The sequence below is a fragment of the Camelus dromedarius genome, chromosome 11 (assembly GCF_036321535.1).
Source record: "Camelus dromedarius isolate mCamDro1 chromosome 11, mCamDro1.pat, whole genome shotgun sequence".
Classification (NCBI taxonomy): Eukaryota; Metazoa; Chordata; class Mammalia; order Artiodactyla; family Camelidae; genus Camelus; species Camelus dromedarius.
The window spans coordinates 56,987,536-57,008,351 of record NC_087446.1 but is presented as its reverse complement, the minus strand read 5'-3'; the positions used below and the strand labels follow the sequence as shown (position 1 = coordinate 57,008,351).

General features: G+C 40.4%; 1 protein-coding gene across 4 annotated transcripts in view; it reads left to right on the top strand.

The window, feature by feature from the left end:
• CBX5 (chromobox 5) overlaps nt 1-20,137 on the top strand; it is a 33,771-nt gene extending 13,634 nt beyond the window's left edge. Inside the window, exons 1-5 of one of the 4 annotated variants that reach the window (XM_010994099.3) lie at nt 250-356; nt 2,176-2,354; nt 6,701-6,887; nt 9,945-10,045; nt 11,722-20,137. In XM_010994099.3, coding sequence (XP_010992401.1) covers nt 2,218-2,354; nt 6,701-6,887; nt 9,945-10,045; nt 11,722-11,872 — 576 coding nt within the window. In that variant the 5' untranslated portion in view covers nt 250-356; nt 2,176-2,217 and the 3' untranslated portion in view covers nt 11,873-20,137. Of the gene's footprint in view, nt 1-249; nt 357-377; nt 596-1,273; nt 1,435-2,175; nt 2,355-6,700; nt 6,888-9,944; nt 10,046-11,721 lie in introns of those variants that run through there. The other 3 variants (XM_031462380.2, XM_064491071.1, XM_010994098.3) reach the window with 3 other exon arrangements.
• Nucleotides 20,138-20,816: the final 679 nt, after the last annotated feature.

The window sequence follows — 20,816 nt, the reverse complement described above, 5'->3', positions numbered from 1 at the left end:
TTGATTAGTTCCCTGTGCTCTTAGAGGAGTAAGCACAAGTTTTGGATTTAAAACCCAAGAACCAGTTCCCCAGAGCTCTGAGTGCCTTGGCCTTGAGGCCAAGGGAGGTATCTTCCAACTTCTCCACCCAGTCTTCACTGAAAAGGAAAGTTAAGCCTTTTAACTTTTCCGTTTGCCTCTCTCCCCCTTAGTCTAGTGCTGCTGCCAGTTGCCATGGCAACGGACTGGGACAGCTGCGCAGTGGCGCCTAGGCAGCTGGGTGGGGGCGGGGGAGCTGCCAGCCCGCCAAGCCCCAGACCTGGGAGGGGAGGCCCCTCCTGTTAGCCCAGAGGGAAAGAAAGAACGGGGGCGATCCGGTAGGTAAAGGAGGGAACCCCCATTCATCTTCTACTTTTGGGGCTCCTGATCTGCATGAAGGTAGAAAGAGATTTTCCTCTTTATTCCCTCAAACTGAAGAACACATATGTAAATCCTTGTTTTTCCTCGTGAGGCAGGGGAGGCCATAGCCACAATGCTTAACTGCATGCATCTAACCCGGGGCTGGTTTTAACCCCAGCGCTCTGACCTAAACTGCTCAGCTCCCGGAAATTCCAAGGTGAGTGGGGGTGGGGGTGGGGTATTCTCCCTGGAATATGACATTTCCTGTCTCTGGTGAGGTTGGAGGCTGCTTTTATTTTAAATAAATCAGATCAGATTATTTTCCTTGAAGCTTAGGACTTTCTTCTCAATTCATGGAAAAATTATTTTGAAGCCCCTTCCCTACATTCCCCTGCCCTCCCACCCACTCTTCCAAATAAAGCATTTTAATGAAAACATAGTTTTATTACAGGGCAGTAATGAGTACAGACAGTTTTTTGTGTGGGCAGACCTATTGCTAGTAAGTTCTAGAGGTATTGTTTCCAAAGAAATATTCTTGGAATAATTCCCACATTTTGCTGATTTGAAGTAAATTGATAAATGCAACTTTTTATGCTACTCAACTTGAACAAAATTTTTAGATTTTTAGTGGCCTTCCTTACTCCTGGGGGTGGTCTTCTGATCAGGATGGAAATATTTTTAGAGTGCTGAAAAACAAAAATCTTTAAAGATTACAGAAAAATGAAAATGGAGTTCAGCTAAGAAAACAATTCTTGCTACTCTGTAATCCAGAATCTAAGCACCATTTAACATGGTTAGGGAAGAGTTCTTAAAAATGATGATGGTGACAACAACGTGGGAATTTAAAAAACTAGAATCTCTGTTGAGTACCCCCTGGTTGTGCATATTTCTGCGCTTAACTCAATTTCCATTTGTGTTGCCTTGCTTCAGCTTTCCTTGGGCCTATGAATGGCTCCTCTGTGTTTTGAGGCTTCATGTTGATGTGAGTCTGGGACCAGACTTCTTTTTCCTCCTCCTCTTCCTTTGGCTCAAAGTCAACTCCAGCTAAGAGGAGAGGTACCTCCTTAATATTTTGATTAATTGAACCTTAAGAATTACTGAACCAACCCAATGACTAATTTTGATTTTTAGGGCTAAAAAATGTTTTTCTCCTCCCTGCCTCCCTCCCATCCTAAATAAAAAAGGAAGCTTAGTGTGTTTGAGATGTCAGCCTTGCTTTTGTGAGCTGATGGATGCTCTGAAGGGACAGGCTCAATTTGTTTAAGGGAAATGTACCGAGTCACTGAAAATGTGGTGAAAGATGCCTGAGCAGGCCTTTTTTGTGCTCCTAAGAGACCGTTTGAGATGCTCAGAGCAGAGGAAAGTTAAATTTTGATGGCTGTTTTTTTTTTTTTTCAATTTTTATAAAGAACTTTATTCACTTTGGAGGAATTCTATCATGGTTCTTTTAACTGAAGATTATCCATATTTCTCTTTGAGTTTCTGGCTTGTAAACAGTTACAGGAGTAGCCAGGAGTAAAATCCCACCCACTACTTGTCTTTTGGAGTCTGAAATTAGAGGAGTTAGATAATTGTGCCATCTAATAATTTACATCCTGTTAGCTGAGGAGAAAGTTGTGGTTGGGAAAGTGGGGATCTACCCATTTTTGATTAAATTCTTAGGTCTCATCTGTAGAGTGCTTCAAGAAGAAAAGGGTACATGGTGACTTTGTGTTATACCCTGCATCCCATCAAGAAGAGACAGAAAGTTTTAACTGCTTACGTGGATTCTGACTATTTTGTCCTTTCCATCTGCAGGAACCCGGTGGCCTTAGTCTTTCAGGTGGAACAGCGTGAGACATGGGAAAGAAAACCAAGCGGACAGCTGACAGTTCTTCTTCAGAGGATGAGGAGGAGTACGTCGTGGAGAAGGTGCTAGATAGGCGTGTGGTTAAGGGGCAAGTGGAGTATCTACTGAAGTGGAAAGGCTTTTCCGAGTAAGTGCCTTCTCTGAGGCTTTGGGACTCTGTACACATAGACACCTTTGGTTTACTTGCCCAGGAACCATCACCATCTTTGTCTTTTCAAAGACAGAGCAATAAACTAAACAAAGTCTCCCCCTTCTTTGAGCAGGTATTCTAATGAGAGTGCTTTTGAGAGGCAGTAAAATGAACTGGTTAGGAGCATAGCCTGAGGGCCAGATTGCCGGGGTCCAGGTTCTTGCTCCACCACTTAATGGTGACTTTAGTGAAGTTCCTTCATCTTTTTCCTCCTCAGTAAGATAAGGGTAAGAAATAGTGTATATCCTAGAGATGTTGGGTAGCTGTGTAGTCTGACACATAAGCTCAGTGTAAGTATAAACTATTATTGTTAATATTATTTTGGATATAATTAAGCTAAAATACATATGTTTAAGCAGAAGAAGTCAGAGTTGATCTCATAGCCCATACCTTTCCATAATGATCCTTGGACCTCAAAAGTGTCCTAGGATGAAGCACTCATCTAAAGGAGATACTAAATCTGAGGCCGCATTGTTCCCCCAATATTTATTTTAAAATTTTTCAAATATACAGCTGAGGCAAAAGAAATTGAGTAAACACTCAAATACACCCCACCTAGTTTCTGTAATTAACATTTTAATCTGTCCATCTATCCCTTTATCCATCAATCTATCTTTTTTTAGTATTATGTAAAGACCTTAAAATCCCTCTTTTTAAGTCAATGAGCTTTAAAAATGATACTGAAGTTGGGGGAGGGTATGGCTCAGTGGTAGAGGGCATTTTTTTAGCATGCGCGAGGTCCTGGGTTCAATCCCCAGTACCTCCGTTTAAAAATAAATAAGTAAACCTAATTACGTCCCCCCCAAAACAAATAAACAAAAAGAATGATACTGAAGTGTTGACTCCCCATAATTAGGCGGTGATTGACTTTATGCTAAAATGCTAGATTATTCTTTCCTTTGGAATAAATAGAACTAGATACATATTGAAGCATAGAAGAGGTAGCTTGAAAGGTGAAATACATGAAGCTGTGTAATCATTGGGTATTTTGCCTCCATTTTGCATTAATTCTCTTCCCAGGATGCCTGATAACAAAGAATGGGTTTCTCAGAACCCCCAGGATAGGAAGTGGTTTAGGCTCCTTAGAGTGGTGTTGTCCAATATAAATGTAATGCAAGCCACATATGTAAATTTTATTTTTATTTATTTATTTAAGGGGTAATTAAGTTATTTATTTCATTTTTTTTTTTGTGGGGGGTAATTAGGTTTTTGTTTATTTTTAGCGGAGGTACTGGGGATTGAACCCAAGACATTGTACATGCTAGGCACACACTCTACCACTGATCTATACCTTCCCAACCACATACGTAATTTTAAATTTTAAGGTGGTCATGTTAAAGAAAAGTGGAATTAATTTTAATAATGTATTTCAACAATACATGAAAATGCTGTTTCAGCATTAATACAAAACTTGATGAAATTTTATATTATTTTCTCATGCTAAATCTTCAAAATTTGATGTATATTTTACATTTTATAGTACATCTCAGTTTAGACTAGCCACATTTCAAGTGCTCATTAACCGAATGTAGGTGGTAGTTATCATATTGAACATCATAGCTTTAAAGTGTGGGACTTAAATATAATAAAAGATTCAATGTTTTGACGGTAGTTTTGGACAAAGGTATGACCAGGAGCCTTTGAAATATATTTAAGGTTATTTTATTGTGTGAATCAGGTTTCTCATCCGGAGCACTGCTAGTGTTTTAGATGGGACAGTTCATGCACTGCAGGGTATTCAGCACACAGAGCACTAAATGTGGGTAGCACAGCAATCAGAATATGCCCTCTGTTTTTCTAAAGAGGAATGGGATCACAACATCCTCTAGAGATGAGAACTGTGAGTTTGAGAGACCTTGAGCACTATGAAATCGGAATTAAAATACACCTAAAGATTTTAAGGGTATTTTTGTGGCCCATTGAATCACCATTGAAAATTGTTGAGCGTTTTGAAAAATTTCAAAACTGCATCTATAATTGAGGTGCTGGTACCTTACGTCGATAAATGAGGGAAAGAAAAGGTTTAGGGTAGATGGATTAAGCATTTGTCAGAAATACCCAGGATTTCATTTGAAGACTGGAACAGATTTTGCCCGTTTAGCATTGTGTACCACTAAGTACCTACTGTTTGCCAGGCAGTGATCAGAATCTACTTTATGCATTTTTTTGAATTCTTGTAACAGCCTTTAGAAGTATTTTTGGTTTATAGATGAGGAAATTAGTTAAGTTGTTTGCCAAAGATGACATAACTGGTAAGTGCTGAAACAAGGATTCGTCGTCAGATTTCTTTGGCGCTAAATCCCAGATTTTTTAAAAATTATACCATGCTGTCTTTTGGGTGAAAATTGATTGATGTAGAAATAGCAATACCAATATGGTAGGAAAAGTGATAATCCCATTAGAGGACTGGCTTTCTTTGCTAGCAACAGAAACTCCCTCCTACCTCCACATCTACTTGCTTATTGTGCTATAGTGTTGGCATGTCTCTTGATTTTAGTGTCTTAATTTCTTCTGGGATAGTAAACTATATGTATAGTCTGGATTTGGGGGGTTACTGTATAAGGAATTTTTTTTTTCCTTCCTCTTGAAGAAGTGCTATGAAGGAGAGGGTTTTCAATTTTAGCTTAAATGGTTTAGAAATAAATTTTGTCTCATTCTTAACCCTTTTTGCAGGAAGTTTAAATCTAGAGTAAATATCTCAGATTTTTCTATCATTCTTTTTACTTGAGTTATTATGGCATTGTTCAAACCGTTCCTTTCTAAAGGTATCTTATTTTAAAGACAAAAGCAATAAAATATCTAAAATGGATAGTATATAAATTTAAACATTTTTTCCTAAATCAATGAAGGAATCATAGAAACTGCTTCTATGATATATTTACAGAAGTATCTTAATAAAGCTAGTTCTTGGGGTGGGTATAGCTCAGTGGTGGAGCTCGTGCTTAGCATGCACAAGGTCCTGGGTTCCATACCTAGTACCTACATTTTAAAAAATAAATAAATAAAATAAAGCTAGTTCTTACTATATAACCCAAAGAACCTCTGCCACTGTCTAGGAGTAGAGAGGATGCCTGGTCTAGTTTTTCCCATGGAAATACATTTCTTGCTTTGATTCCGTAAGCTACTGTGTAGTTGATGGTTTGCTTTCCTAAAACCTATGCCAGGAATACACAGAACAACTTTGTGAATACCAGCTGTTTGTTTTCCTCATAATAGGAGTCCATTGATCCAAGTTTAATTAGACCCAATTATTTAGTTTGTTTTGTTTTTTGGGTTTTTTTTTTTTTGCTTATTAATATAAAAATGTATTTTGACCACCTAGTGACAGTGGACTTGAATCCAGAGCGTTGAATTAATGCAGTCCAGATTCTACTTTTTTGAGTCTTCTCCTTCTCATGGTTTGCCTGTATTCTAAAGATTTAAGCCTTTACTGCTTTTTCTAATTAACTATTTTCAATCTTCCAATAATTTGTTGATATTTCTTCAAAATATAAGTAACATTAAGACAGTATAAGCTGGAGGATTTGCATAGATGGTTATAAGTATGAAATCCTCTCTTCAGGATTTGCATAGATGGTTATAAGTATGAAATCACTTTTATTTTGTACTTACAAAGCAGAATTTATATTTGACTTTATTGAGGTATAATTTACATACCATAAAGTTCATTTATTGGAAATACACAGTTCAGTGATTTTTGGTAAATATATAGAATTGTGCAACCATCATCACACCCCAGTTTTACAACATTTCCATATCCTCCCCAAATTCTCTTGAACTTGGCTATTTGTATTTGATCACAAACCCCAGCCACATGAAACTACTGATCTGCTTTCTGTTTCAAAATTTGTCTTTGCTAGACGTTTCGTATAAATGGAATCAGACAGTGTATAGTCTTTTGTATCTGTTTTCTTTCGCTTAGCATAATGTTTTTAAGGTTCTTCCATCATGTAGCATGTATTAATTCGTATTATGTTCCTTTTTGTTGTTAAATAGTATTCCATTGTATGGATATACCACATTTTGTTTATCCATTCACCAGTTGATGGGCATTTAAATTGTTTTCTGTCTTTGGCTATTAAAATGCTGCTGTAAATAATTGTGTACAAGTTATTATGGGGGATATAGTTGTTCATTCTCTTGGATAGATTCCTAGGATCAAATTTGTTGCCTCCTGTAAGCATAAGGTTCTTTCCTTTTTGCCTACTTGTCTTCTTTAAAATAAGACATTGGATTTCCCCCCACTCATTTCTTTCCTTTTTTTCTCCATTCCTCTTGGCCAGGGAGCACAATACTTGGGAGCCTGAGAAAAATTTGGATTGCCCTGAGCTAATTTCCGAGTTTATGAAAAAGTATAAGAAGATGAAGGAGGGTGAAAATAACAAACCCAGGGAGAAGTCAGAAAGTAACAAGAGGAAATCCAGTTTCGCGAACAGTGCTGATGATATCAAATCCAAAAAAAAGAGAGAGGTAAGCTTTATTTCCCTCTTTTCCCCACAGACTGTTCTTCTGCGCCGCCCCCCACCCTCACCCCCAGCCAAAAGGCATTATTTTGGTTATTTCTGTTCCCAGGTAAATTGTTGAACAAAAGAGCTCCTAGGGAGATAATGTTGATTACCTACAGCACCCTCTCCTGGCTGAGTGAGAAACATCATAATGTGTCCACTAAATTGTAGTAAAGTGGCAAAATTAAATCCCTATAAAACATTCAGCCACTCTGTGCCTTATCCATGAATAGGTGGCTAAGTTATCTTAGAGAGGATGAGCCTTTGGTGAATTTTTTAAGAATAGAAGGGCGCTTTAAAATGTTTACCACTTCACTTTTTTCTTTTGTTCTGAAGATAGCACTTATTTTCAACCCTTTATATTCTATTTCCTTTTTTTAATTGAGGTGAAATTCACACAACATACAATTAACCATTTTAAAGTATACAGTTCAGTGGCATGTATATTCTCTTCTGATCCTTTTATTTTTTACATACTCCAAATTAATTAATTTTCACCTTTCTTTTGAATCCCTTTATTCAGTTTGGACAGTGTGTTTATGAAATTTTGGTTTGATTCAGTTGCTTTAGTCCTTCTGATCTGTAGCTCTCAGGTAACTAGCCATGAGCACTGTTACTGCCTCTTTTTCCATCTGTATCATTTCCATCTGTGTACACATATACACGTACTCATTCCACTCCCCTAGCTTCCATTCCTTTCATTTATTTCAAGGTTGTGAAGCCCTTTGTGCCGAAAATGTGTCATACCCTTAAAGTTTAATAAAATAAAAACATAAGTCTGCTTCTGAGTCTGCTAGCATCACTGCCATAAGCATCCCTATTTATCTTCATTCTCCTTGGGTACCCATCTTTCTAGAGCATTAGTTCTCAGCCCTGGCTGCACATTAGAATCACAGCAGATGATGAGGAGAGGGGGTGCATCAAAACCCTCCAGTGCCCCAAGATACGCACCCTAGACCAATTAAATTCAAATTTCTGTGGGTTGGACCTAGGCATCAGCATTTTATAGAGACTTACACAAGTGATTCCTGGTCTCCGTAGAGAGAAAATGGAAGACCAGCTTTCCAAAAAGAATTGAAATAAGAGTGGAAGATTGGAGGCTACCAGTGAAAGTGCACTCTAGGTTTTTGTCTGCCTCCTTATTTGATTCCCTGATTAATTTTAGTTTTTGCAATCTTATTTTTAAAACTGCCCTATTCTGGTGAGGGGTGTCTATCATTATGACACAGTGTACAGGTAAATAATTTGAGAATGCCTTCCCTTCTTTAAGGAGCTAGGACTTGGTTCTTTCTTTTTTCTTTCACTAGTCTTTTGTATTCTGGCTTTTGTCATTTGATTCATTTCTAGCTAAGTAAAGAGACTGGAAAATAACACAGCATAAGACTTCTGTAGCCATTGTGACATAGTAGTGTGTATTTCTTCAACCTAAGGTTTCTGTCCTTCTAAACAGGAGCAGTCTGGGTTTGAGCCACTGGCCAGTGCAGAGAGTTGCATTCCCAGGCCAGGTTCTGATGCTGCTGACCTTGAAAACCACCCCCACATGTCCCTTACATTGTAATGTTTATCTGGGGCCCCTGACAGCATTCTCAGCAGTGCTGGTGGCTGTCAGGTAGGCAGCTGGGAAGATAGGTGATTGTATGTTTTAAAGGTGCAGGAGGGGATTGCATTTCTTGCTTTAGACCACTGCAGAAGAAATTTGTTCGTCGGCATTATGCCTGATTTAAGATTACTGCCTGTGTGATGATTTTAGCATTTTCCTCGCTTCGGCTCCTTTTCAGCAGCTTGAACATTTTTCTTCCCTTCCCTCCCTATGTGGCAAACTGTTTTCAGCCGCCAGCGATGATTTACGATTCATTTCGGCGCCAGCATTCCAGCTGTGAGCAGCTGTGTGCACATCTGGGAACCTCCTCCCTTTAAGCGCCCCCAAAAGAGGCTATGTTTTTGAGTCTGTATGTCCCCTGATCCATGCATGGAATTTCCTTCCCAGTGTGGGTTCCGGTATCTTTGGGGACCACCTGGACCCTGAGTGCTTTGTATCTCTCAGAAGAAAGCAAGGTGAATGTCAGATCAAAGAGATTTTATTATGAAAATCAGACATTAGAGATTTAGTTCATTTGAGCTGTCATTCTAGAAATCTTTTGTTGTTGTTGCCACTAGAAAAGCTTGCATTATTTTCCGTAGTCAGGTTTTTAAAATTACCAAGTTTGTTTAAAATTTCACCATTTTGCTCTCACCAGTACCAGCACATCAGAATCAGACCCTATGCTCCTTACCTAGATTGCATAATTGCAATTTGACCAAGTTTGAATAGTCCTGTACAGAATTATCAGTTTGTTTTAAATCACTGTCCATTTCTGCTCTCTAATACTAATAACCCATCCACTTGCGGGGGAGGGGATGGGGTGGGGGGCACAGACCAAGGCCCCTTCCTCAAGTGTGTGAGTATTACAGTATGTGAGCTCTGAAAGAAATTTGCTGTTTTATGGTAGTGCCTTGAATCATTCTAATTCTGTTCTTTCATAAGTATAGATGATTATGTGAAAAGAAGTATTAAAAATATTGGTCAGTATTAGGTGAACTAAAAGTCTAAAAAAATAAAGATTGAGGTGTGGTATATTTGAAGTTCATAAAATGAAAAAGGGTTTGGTTTGTTTAACCATGGACAGAAACAACAATTCAGGGGTAGTCAATTTATAGTATTAAAGAGATTAGGGGACTAGAGGAGTTCCTAGATGGTGACTTCAGAATATTTTAAGGGAAATTAAACAGTTTTAGGGGCCACTCCTAATCCTTTGAAGGAATACTGGAAGGACAACTGCATCTTCCTACAAAAATATCTCTTGGCATCACTGTCACTGACTGACCCAGTATTGTATTTCTTAAGTTCTAAGAATTTTATGAATTGGTGACAGAAATGGTATCCAGCGATAATAACTTAGGCTGTGCTTTGTTGAGTTGAGAAATGATGAGGTTTTTTATTCTTATCTCCAAGCTGTAACCTTTCTTCCTCTTCTATTTATAGCAGAGCAATGATATCGCTCGGGGCTTTGAGAGAGGATTGGAACCAGAAAAGATCATTGGGGCGACAGATTCCTGTGGCGATTTAATGTTCCTAATGAAATGGTGAGAGAGAAATTGGATTTCTGTGCCAATGACTTGAATTTGTATGGAAGATAGTGAAGGAAGACTGAGTATTCCCCAGTTAAGAATTTTGATTGTCAGGAATCTTTTTAGCTGATACCAACTGTTGGTATTAAATGGAAATTATGGTTCAGAATGGATTTAAGACATTCTGAAGCTTTGATATTAAGCCAAATTATATTATATTATATTAGCCCACATACCAGAAAATGGTAGATTTGAGGTAGGAGATGTATAAACCTGAGCTAACCATTTATTTACACAGTTCTGAATCATTTACCGTCAGACCATGAGCCTATGGCCACGGGATAGGAGCTGAGTGAGGCTTTCTGCCATCGCTGAGGACCAAGACCACGGAATGATGTCTAAAAGAGAAAAATAATCTTAACAAAAAGCATTAAGAATAGTACTAGCCAAAGCACAAGTTATTTCATCCGGTAAAGAGAGAATGGCTCTTAGAGGAAAGCGTAGTTACTTCCCCTCAATTTGGTTTCTTAAAGACAGTGATTTATGGTGAAGCCCTCATGACCTCTCTGTTTCCATGTGTTCTGGGCTTATGATTTAATTTTGTTTTCTAAATAGAGGGTTCGTTCTACACTGCCACGAAGGAAGTTAATTACCTTAAAAGTTGTATAGTCAAGAGGTTTAATATTTTATCTGATCGAAGTTTTGCTGGTAAATTACCCAGAAGCCTATATTTGAAGAATCACTATACTCTGTCAGGACTAAGTAGCTGTATTGACTGCTTTTCCCACTCAGACACATGTGGTACTTAAGATTTACATTCACATATTTAACTAGCTTTCTCCACCACAGTCCAAATTTGGGTGTCTGCTCTAAGTTGTGTGTTTCCCTCTTCTCATCTGTAATACTTAACGTCTGTGAATTCAACGTCTCCATTTTCTAGAAAAGGAGGTAGTTGCCTTTGCTCACATCTCAGTGGAGATTTTAATTTAAAATATCTTTTTTTCTTGGTTTGGAACTCTGTTTAAAGGACTTGCTAGATCTTGGTGTTATGCTTTATAATAGAGCCTGCGTAACTTGGGTAATAGAAATTTGCAGCTGATTCCTACATTTCATTTTAGTGACTAGATTTTACATTCTCCCTCACCTTCCCTTATCTAAGTACTGTTGCTGACTTAAATTTCTGTTTTCTTATTGTTCCAATCCACAGTTCTGACCAAAAGGATGAGTGTTTAAAAGGCCACAAGATGGAGGAGGGTTAGGAACCTTTCATGATCCAGATGATCCAGAAACTGGATTGAGCAATTTATGCATAATCAGTAGGGCTGAATGTAGGTTTGGTTGTGTGTTCGTTCACATGCTCATACACACAAGTAAAAAATTATGGGAGCAGAATTTTATCTAGTGGTTTAATTTTCACCCTTTTGATTAAACCTGCTATGTTTTCCATCTATTCTAGCTGATGTCTTCTGTTTCTGTCTGATGTAGTAGTTAAATGATATTTACTAATAATTTGATTCATTTACTTAAACTTCTTGAAAATGTGGCACTCTTAGGGTCCTTTTTTCTTTGAAATCAAGATGAAGAGGCGATCAAGGCAGCTAAATCATAATGTAATGACATAAACCTGTGTTTGGACAGACTCTCTCACTCTTACTTCCTCTTGTTCTAACTCTCATACCCTTTCCCTCCAGGAAAGACACAGATGAAGCCGACCTGGTTCTTGCGAAAGAAGCTAATGTTAAGTGTCCACAGATTGTGATAGCATTTTATGAAGAGAGACTGACGTGGCATGCATATCCTGAGGATGCGGAAAACAAAGAGAAAGAAACAGCAAAGAGCTAAAGGAGGGGGTGGTCTTTGTCATTTCTCTTTGTACATAATACATCCACCTCCCTGCCTCCTCTCCTTCTACCCATCCCCTTCTCTCTTAAACACATCCATAAAAATGTGCTTATCACTGTGCTCCACAGGAGAAATGTTGGTATTGGTTCTCTTGTAACATAACTGATGGTCTGATTCATGATAAGTGTCTCTCTGTGAAGACCAGGCATTTACATACTGTGTGTAATTCCCACAATTTTTTCCTTTGCCCTCCTCTCTACCCTCTGCTCCCTTGTGACCTCAAGATGAGTTTGAACTTTTTAATCACCTTAGAGTCTTGATCTTTTCAAGGTTGGTCGCTTTTTAGATGGGGGATTTTGTTACAATGATGATTCATTTTGGTTTCTTGCTTTGGCTCTTAGAACATGTTGATGACCAGCTAGCCTTTGTGTTGAGATGTTGGGATGGAAAAGATGTTGCCCATCTTTTTAAAAAGCCAATAGCAACTGCCTACCTGTTGGGGCTTTCCCAACCTCATTCAGCTCTCCCCAGGAGAATACAGGGTTCCCGGTGTGGTCTTCTGGGCCACCCTCTGTTGTTCATCCTCACCCATCCTCCCATAATAGTTCCATCCTTTGGAGGACTTGAAATTTTACATTCAGATTTGTCAAGGCACTCCTTTTAGCCCCAGGACTTTGGGCCTTGTTTCTTTAGCAATCCCTAATTCTGCTTCTGCAGGTTGGTGTAGTCTGTCATAAAATGACAAGATTATTAACTGTGGAGATTTTTAGCTGTTAGTACATGAGGATGATGGGGTAGGATACAGTTGTCTTTATTATCACATACTGTATATCTGTACTATTTCCTTCCACCCCTCCTGTTTGGACTATGTGTTTATGTAGGTGTGAGTGACTGCCTGGTGCTTGCTTGTGCCAAGGTGCTAGGCACCCTCCAACCCTGCCAACTTTGGTGGCCTCCCAAAACATTCCTGTTACCAAAGAGGCTTTGAACCTGACCCTCACTTCTCAGTGAACCCATTTCCCCTCCATGCCAATATTTTCAGTGGGGAATTCTTGGAGGGGAGCCATTGGCCACAATATCAATTTTAAATATTCATAGCATTTGTAATCATAAATTTCCTGCTTTGTTGACTCCTGGATTTGCCACCAAGAGTCCCCGAAGTGTTAATACTCTTTCCTTTTTCCACCCTCAAACTCTTAGTTGTATCTTTTTTTTTTTTTTCAATGCATTTATTTGGAAGACTATCACCTCAGAGAGTGACAGGCTTCCCATATTAGCATGTTGACACGATCTTCTCTTCCTATTCAGCAAAATAGTTCCCTTTTGGCTTCTTGTGTTACCATTGTATTGAGAGGTTATTTTTCCGATCATATCCTTCTGCCTTTGTTCCCCAAGAAGCGCCCTACTTCTCTTCACCCTTTTTTTCCTTGTAGATGAAGGAGGCTAGAGAATCAAGACTAAAAGTAAGGAAATAGCAGGGTTTTGAGCATCCTTGTCCCAGCCCAAAGCTGAGGGAAAAAGAATAAATGCTTGAAATAGCCTTAACTCTAGAGTTCATCAGCCATTGAGGTTGTTTTTGTGGTTGCTTCTGATTTTTAAAACATAGCTGTCTGGCGAGGAGTGTTCAACCATTTCTAGATTATTCAGAGTAATGAGGGGAATGGAGAGATTGCTCCAGTCCACAGATGAGCCGAATAATATGCAAATCATATACCCATTCATAGCATTTGTTAACATTGCTTCCCTGCTCAGCTGCTGATTGAATTCTGTGTGCTTGTATAAATTATGTCAAAAATTATACTGCACAGTTGAGAAGACAGCTGTTGCTGCAGTGACATGACAGACTGGAACAATGAAGCTTTTGGTCTCAGCCATCCAGGAAAATCCTTCTGAATGGTAATGTGATTGGGTGAGAACTCATAACCCATGCCTCAAGTGGGTAGGAGTTTTATCTCCATCTTCCTTAACTCTCTGAAGGAATTAAAGGCCTAGATCAAGTGTTGGATAATTGACAGTTGTTGGTGCTTAATGTGATGGGCATCTGAAAGAAAGAAAGGATGGTCAGGAAAGAGATTTTTCATACAAGTAACTAAGGATATCAATTAGGGTATACAGACTAGGACAGAAGTGGTCCGGAGCCCCCAAGGAGGCGAACTAGGTCTCAGTTTGCAGGTGTGTCCACGTAGCCAGTGTGTCCCCCAGGAGCAGTAGGCTTGTAAGCAGACTATGGCCATCATATTTTTGGAGCCCAAATCTAGCATGTGGACAAAGATTGCAACAATTATTTGGTACTGAGATTGGTCCTGAGAAACCTGGGACATGTGGTTGCCTGGGATATAAGTAATATTTAAGACATTCATCACAATCTGATTTCTTTTAGCAAGATAACCCCATTATCATCTGCTGCTACTCACCACCCCTTTAATATTTCACTGCATTCATCTTTTTCTGTCCACAGTTTACTGAATCATGGTCTTGTACTTGTATTTAGTGCTGTCCAAACAACCTGTTCTACCCCTGCCTACCCACAGCGACTTCTGCAGGAATGAGGGGAGCCAGCAGCCAATACTGATCTCAGCCCTCAGCAGAAAGGAAACCAGATACCTGCCTGCGCCTCCAGCATTTGTCAGTGCTGAGTCTCAGCTGTCTGGGCCCTTGGAGAGTTGCAACCTCAAGCGGGAACCTGTTTTCACGGGGCTGTCTCCTCTCAGAAGAGTTAGTAGTCCTGGGCTAAGCACTCTTAAACATCTAGGTCTCAGGTGCTCACAGTTTATTTTTTCTGTTTTAAGCCCTCTTTCAAAACATCTTTCTAGTGCTGAATTTTTCTTCCTTACTGTAATCAGCATTCAGGGATTTCACCTTCCACAGACTAGCAGAACTTTGACCAGCAGAGTCTACCAAGGTCAGCATAGCTGCTTTTCCAAGCCCTGGGCTGGGCAGATGGCCTCACGTTAAGATCAGCTGTTAGAGAACGTCAGCCCTGATGGAATCACCATTTTTAACCTGGAGAGGTCTGTATATTTTCCCTCCTGCAGTCTGGTTTTTGTCTGCCCAAGGGAGCATTTGGACCTGTGGTGTTCCTTAACATTCGAAAGTCTAGTGGTCCCTGGCTCTCCCCCAGCCGTATGTCTGTACTACTGTTGTTGATGAAAAGTTGGGCCTGTTCCTGTACTTTGGGCAATTTTAGGTTATTCTTAACTCTTCGTTCCTGTGCCGTGGCCTCCCTGCGGTCCATTTCCCTTATCTTCAGGCCAAATCTTAGGGCCCTGAGGGAAATGCTTGTGATTTTCATCTTGTGATTTTCTTGGATCTGTTTTTGCCCAGTTCACTTAAGGTACAGCGAGGGGTCAGAGGAATCTCTTTGGGATGGGGAGTGGGAGATTGTCGTTGCCCTTAGGGTTCAAATTTGAGGGCCTAAAATGCTAGTTTGCAACAACATGAGAACCCCAGGAAGGGTTATGTCACTAGATTGGACATGTGGAAATTGTTTTCTCACAAATTAGGTCAAAGGAAAAGCTCATTTTGCAACCATGACTCCATCCTTTTGGTTTAGGTTTTTAGAGTGAAAATTTTTAGAGTGTTGAGGTTTGTACCTTTGTAATCAGATCACCAAGCAAGCATACCTGCTGCAAGGTGGAGAGAGGAAAGGTCTGGACCCGGTGTTTTCCAGTTTCATTTTGGCTCTACTTCGTGCATATATGTTTTCAAAAACAGATGTTACAAGTCTTGCACCCAAGAACATATGCTCAAAATTGGGTGCCCCCCCAGCCCAGTTAATCATGATGGCTTTCTATTGAGCCACCCATATTCCAGCCACGTTAGTGTATGTCGGCGTCCATTTCATTCAACAAAGTTTAAAAAGGTGTAGTCCCTGACCTTAATTTTCATACTGGTGTGGGATGAATAGTTCAGTGTAATAAGTGCTATAAATGGGTACACAGTTCAGATTTGGGGCAGAGACAACTGGTTGGTATAGTTTGTGGCCCTAGAGTAGGAGATTGACGGTTCATGTGTAGAAAAGACGTATGACCTTGGATGAACTGAACTAACCGGCCATAGATGGGCCACAACAAGGACCTGTTTGATTCCAGGAAATAAAGATAACTGAGAGTTGGTTAGAAATGCTGTTACTGAGAGAGAAAACAACACGTTGAGAACCCCTGGTTTTGCTCCCTATTTTAGGCTCTTTGCCAGCGTATTGAATGGTATAGTTAATCCTTGCTTGTGGAAAGTATTAACTGTGGCAGTGTTGTTACATTATTGTAGGTTCTGTAAAAATGTATTCCTCCTGGATATTTTATCAGAATTGCTCACACCTTTTTCAGTTTCTCATCCCTTTTGAAGGAATTAACATGAGGCTGGCTTGAAGCCTAAAACATAAAGGAGGAACATGCTTTCCAATGACAAGAGAGTTGCTAAAGTGAAGGCTCGGGACACTTCTAGTAACACCTGGGCATCTATTCTGGGCAGTTCATTTTTCTTTAGGACTGTAGGATGGTGATTTCTAAGCAGAGACTTGTTTCAGTTATGTGGAAACCTCTCCCAGAAATACACATGCCCTGGAGTCTGGGATTTAATCAGTCTAGGGAGGTCTAGGGTGTGGGCCAGTCCTGTTAAGAAACAGTCTGATCTTAGTTCTGACCATGTGACCACAGGAAAACAGTCCTTTTCTCTGCCTGGGTAATTGAGATTTGGGTGATTGAAAGTTGACTAGCTTTGGAAGTCAAACTTTCCAAGAATTAGAATAACTGTTGGAAAATTAAAGTGTGAAGGCTTTTTGGATAGTAAACATTCTAGTTTCTTTTTGCTTGTGCTGGATTTCTTGAATTTTAAACTACCTCATCTTGTCTTTTTAGAGTTACTTCAGCTTGTCCTTGCCACTTTAACATCGTGCTTGACTTTGGTTGTTTTCTAAGATGGAATATTTCCTATTTACTGAAAGCATATTTCTTTGCCTTTTATCCTGATCCTCATTTCACCTATCGTCATCTCATGTTGCTCCTGTCAGAGAAATCTTTTAAGGTAGTTTAAAACCTTGGTTTATGGAAAGAAAGTGATCCTCCAGTGCTGTTTGTCTCTGAGGTCAGTAAGAGAAGGAGTTAAAACAAGGTGGTGGAGGAGGGGACAACCTGCACTGGAGGCAGCCGACAAGGGAAGAGCTATTAATTAAGACAATTTCAAAGCCAACTGATTGTGATCATTAATGTCACAATAGATCAAAACCTAATTATCACACCCTAGGTAAGAGCCATCAGTATTAATCAGAAAATCTAATAGGAAACTATTATCAAGAAATTAGGCCAAATTGAATGCAATGAACTTTTTATCGTCTCTCTCTTCTCTCTCTTTTTTTTTTTAAATTTGGAGCTGTCCCTTGGCATTGGCAGGTGTGACCCTCACAGCTGACCCAGGTCCCAGTGGCCTGTTCATCATGCCTTTTGAGAAATTCCAACACAGACTGAACCAGAACTGTCACTGCTGCTTTAATCAGTCTTGAACTTTCTTGTCACCTGGACTTATCCAGGGTGATCAGCAGTCAATGAAAAAAGGGTTATACTTAGGTCTTGGAATGATTGGTCCTTCCTGGAATGTGAGGATCCCTGGTGAGCATTGTATTGTGTGTGTTGATAAATCATTTTTTGGGCTTCTAATGTACATAGGGTCTTGTTGCTCTGGCTACTACAAGAGGGTACAGAGGAAAGGAGGGCTTCCTGCCCGGAGAGTCTTTGAGATGAGCTGAGAAGACAGTTTCATCGTGTCCGGCACTTATAAGGCTCAAGTCAGAGTTTTGCAGCTTCTAGTAGCTTTAGGATTTGAGTCTAAACCAGGGCTGGCTGTGGGTTTAGATTTTTCCCCCTAGAGTTAGGATAAGGGTCATAATGATTTCCACCAGAATTCAGTGTAAGTCCAAAGGAGGGGGAAAGAGTGTTTTTTTCCTTTGCCTTTCTTTTGTTAAAGAGTTATGTCTCTGGCAGGAGGTAAGAACATTACAAGAGTCTTCTGACCAGTTACTTCACACCTTCTCCTTGAATGGAAAAGTAGATGTCATCATTTATATCCTTAACTTTGAGCTATTTGTGAAGTTGCTGAAACTTCTGAAGTTGGAACAGGGGCAGAAAGTTTGGAAAGATGCTGCCCCCGAGTGTTGTGGGGAGGGACAGGCAGCAGCAGGAGGGTGTTCGGTAGTGCTAGATCCCTGCACCCCTTTCCCCACCGACCTTGCCGCTCAGAGCACTGCTGAGGAAATGGTTCTTAGCTTTCTGCTTGAGTGTGGTCTTCGTTCTGAATGTTAGGAATTTGGGTTAGTCGGTGTAGAACTTTGAGAAATCAGTGTGACTTAATCCTTCACCTCTTAGGATAAAGTATTTCTTTACAAGAGAATTCATGCCCTTAACGTTTAAAATGTAATTTTATTTTCAAAACATCCATTAACAGATGACTTTCAGAAGCGGTTTGTTTCTTCTCCAAGGTTCTTTGCATTATGCTAGGTAAAGTAATAGGCCATCAGTTAATAGTTGTGGGTTGATTGAGTTCATCTAGTTTGCAGAGTGAGGTGTGCCTACTGACTTCCTTTTGTTCCCAAGTGCACTCTAAGAAGTGAAATGCTCCAGGGCGTGGAATAAGAATGGAGTGGATGCTGACTATGTGTGCCAACCTCCTCAATTGATTCATAATGACTGACCTTGGGCAAGTCACTCCTTTCAATGCCTCAGTTCCCCATCTGTCAAATGGGGGTAATAATACTGACCTACCTCACAGGGGTGTTGTGAGGCATTGTAAATCAAAGTTGATAGAATACTTTAGGGTCCTCAATGGAGGATGCCTTGAGCCGAAGTCTAGGCCTACCATAGGCTTCTGTCCTCACTGAGCTGTCCCAAGGTTGGAACTCCTTAGTGACCTCGGCAAGTTTTCTGCCCCCCACCCCTCATCAAAGCTGCTAGTTCAGATGTTGACAGTGTTTTCGTGAATGTTGGAGTCTTAATAGTCCAGATTTACTTAAGATGTTATAGGGGGAGGCACTTAGTATTTTCTATGTCTTGCATCCACAAAGAGAGGCCGTTTGAGACCCAAGAGCATTGGATTAGGGCATCTGGGATGCTCTGCTTGTTTCTCTGCAGGTTGGGAATTAAGGTCCCATACCCCACGGGCTTGGAACAGACTTGGGCTGTCTCAGGAGCAAAGCGCACACAGTGGGTTTGATTTATATCATTGCTTGTTGCTCCCTGAACTGATCCCAGGACAGCTGGGTCACTTCACCCCTTCGTGGCATCTGTACCTGAGCCTCCGCCTCCACCTCCTTATAGGAACCAGCCGGTTCAGTAAACATAACCACTTCCTTTATCCCCCACCGAAAAAGAGCCACATTGGATTTTTTTTTTCTAGCGATACGTTTAACATTCAGAATTGGGCATTGATACTCCTGAAAGCTTCATCCAATTCACTGTATTTCATCATCTGTCATCTCTTTCTCAGTGTCCACAGTCTAAACTTTCCTGACTTTGACCTTTTTTTCCCCTGTGGTTTGGGAAAACTTTGGACACTATTTCTATTTGCCCAGGTGTGGGCTCAAGAGCCTTACTCTCCATCTCAGTTTAGGGGCTCAGCCAGCTCCTCTTCCCAGTAGGGCTCTTTCTCCTCTCCCTCTCCTTGGCCCTGATGTGTAACCTATGAAAAAGCACAAGGTCCTGTCCCCTTGCCGCGGTCACATTCCGGTTCTCGGTGTTTTGTGGACTCAGCTCCTCTCTTCACTGCACTGGCGGCACCAGGCGGTTCTGTGGAGTCCTGGAGGATGGAGAGAGCATGGTCTGACATCCTGCCGAGTAGCCAGGAGTTGATTCACCCATGGCCCATAGGCCTCCCCACCCCTTCCCACAGGATGGGATCTAAGAGACTCAAGAGGCTGGGTTTCGTTCAGCGCTCTGTACCATCCTGAGGAGCAAAGCAAATCACACTTTGTAGCCAGATTTCTGAATGGAAACATGGGAAACTGAGTTCTCTATGGACCTTTTTGGTTTGTGGGGGAGTTTTGGTTGTGTTTCTTGGTTTTATTTCAGCCAAACATGTCTGCTTTCGATTTTTTTTTTTTTAGGATAAGTGGTATATATATATGTTCGCCTTTTAAATGTAAATGTTTAAAAGTAGGCAATTTATGTGTTTCCACAACTGACATCTGATGCAGACCTCATTCTCTCCCCCTCTTCCACCCTCCTCTTTTCCCTCTTTTCATACTCTTGTATTGGTTCTAATAAATGGTTGCTTTTCAAATACGGATCCTGAGTGGTGGTTTGACCATCTGGGTCTTACACTCCATACTTAATTTGGGCCCCAAATGTCAGCCAGCAGTTGCGCATGTGTTTCTGAAAGAGGAGGGAGATTTGGAGAACTAGGGCTTTTTTCTAAGGATTGATGGTCTCTGACTTCCTGCAAATAGCCACAAGGTGGCGCAAGCCTGAGGGAATAAGAAGGTGTATTCTGTTCCCCACTCCATTCCCTTAACCCCTTCGGGTTGTATGTCTTCCTGGGCTCCAAGCTCCATTCTGCTCCCAGTGGCTCAGAGAATAAACATTAAACTTTAGCAACCCAGGGACCCCTGGGAAAGTCATCTCGTGGTTATTACAATTTGTGGAAGGCCAGGGGTGGGTGTAGCTCAGTGGTAGAGTGCACACTTAGCATATACAAGGTCCTGGGTTCAATCCCCAGTACCTCCATTAAAAAAATAATAATAATAAATTTGTGGAAAATCACATTGACAATCTGAATCAGGTTTGAAAATCCCCCAATATTTGTGAGTTGGTAAATATAATATCTTTTTGATTTGCTTCACAAAAACCAAAGAAACTGTCTTCTCTAAGGATCTAGTGATTGTGGGTCATGGTGGAGGGGGGCTGCAATTGGAAGGTGGATTAGGAGGGAAAAAGATAATTAAGAATTTATTGGGTTATAT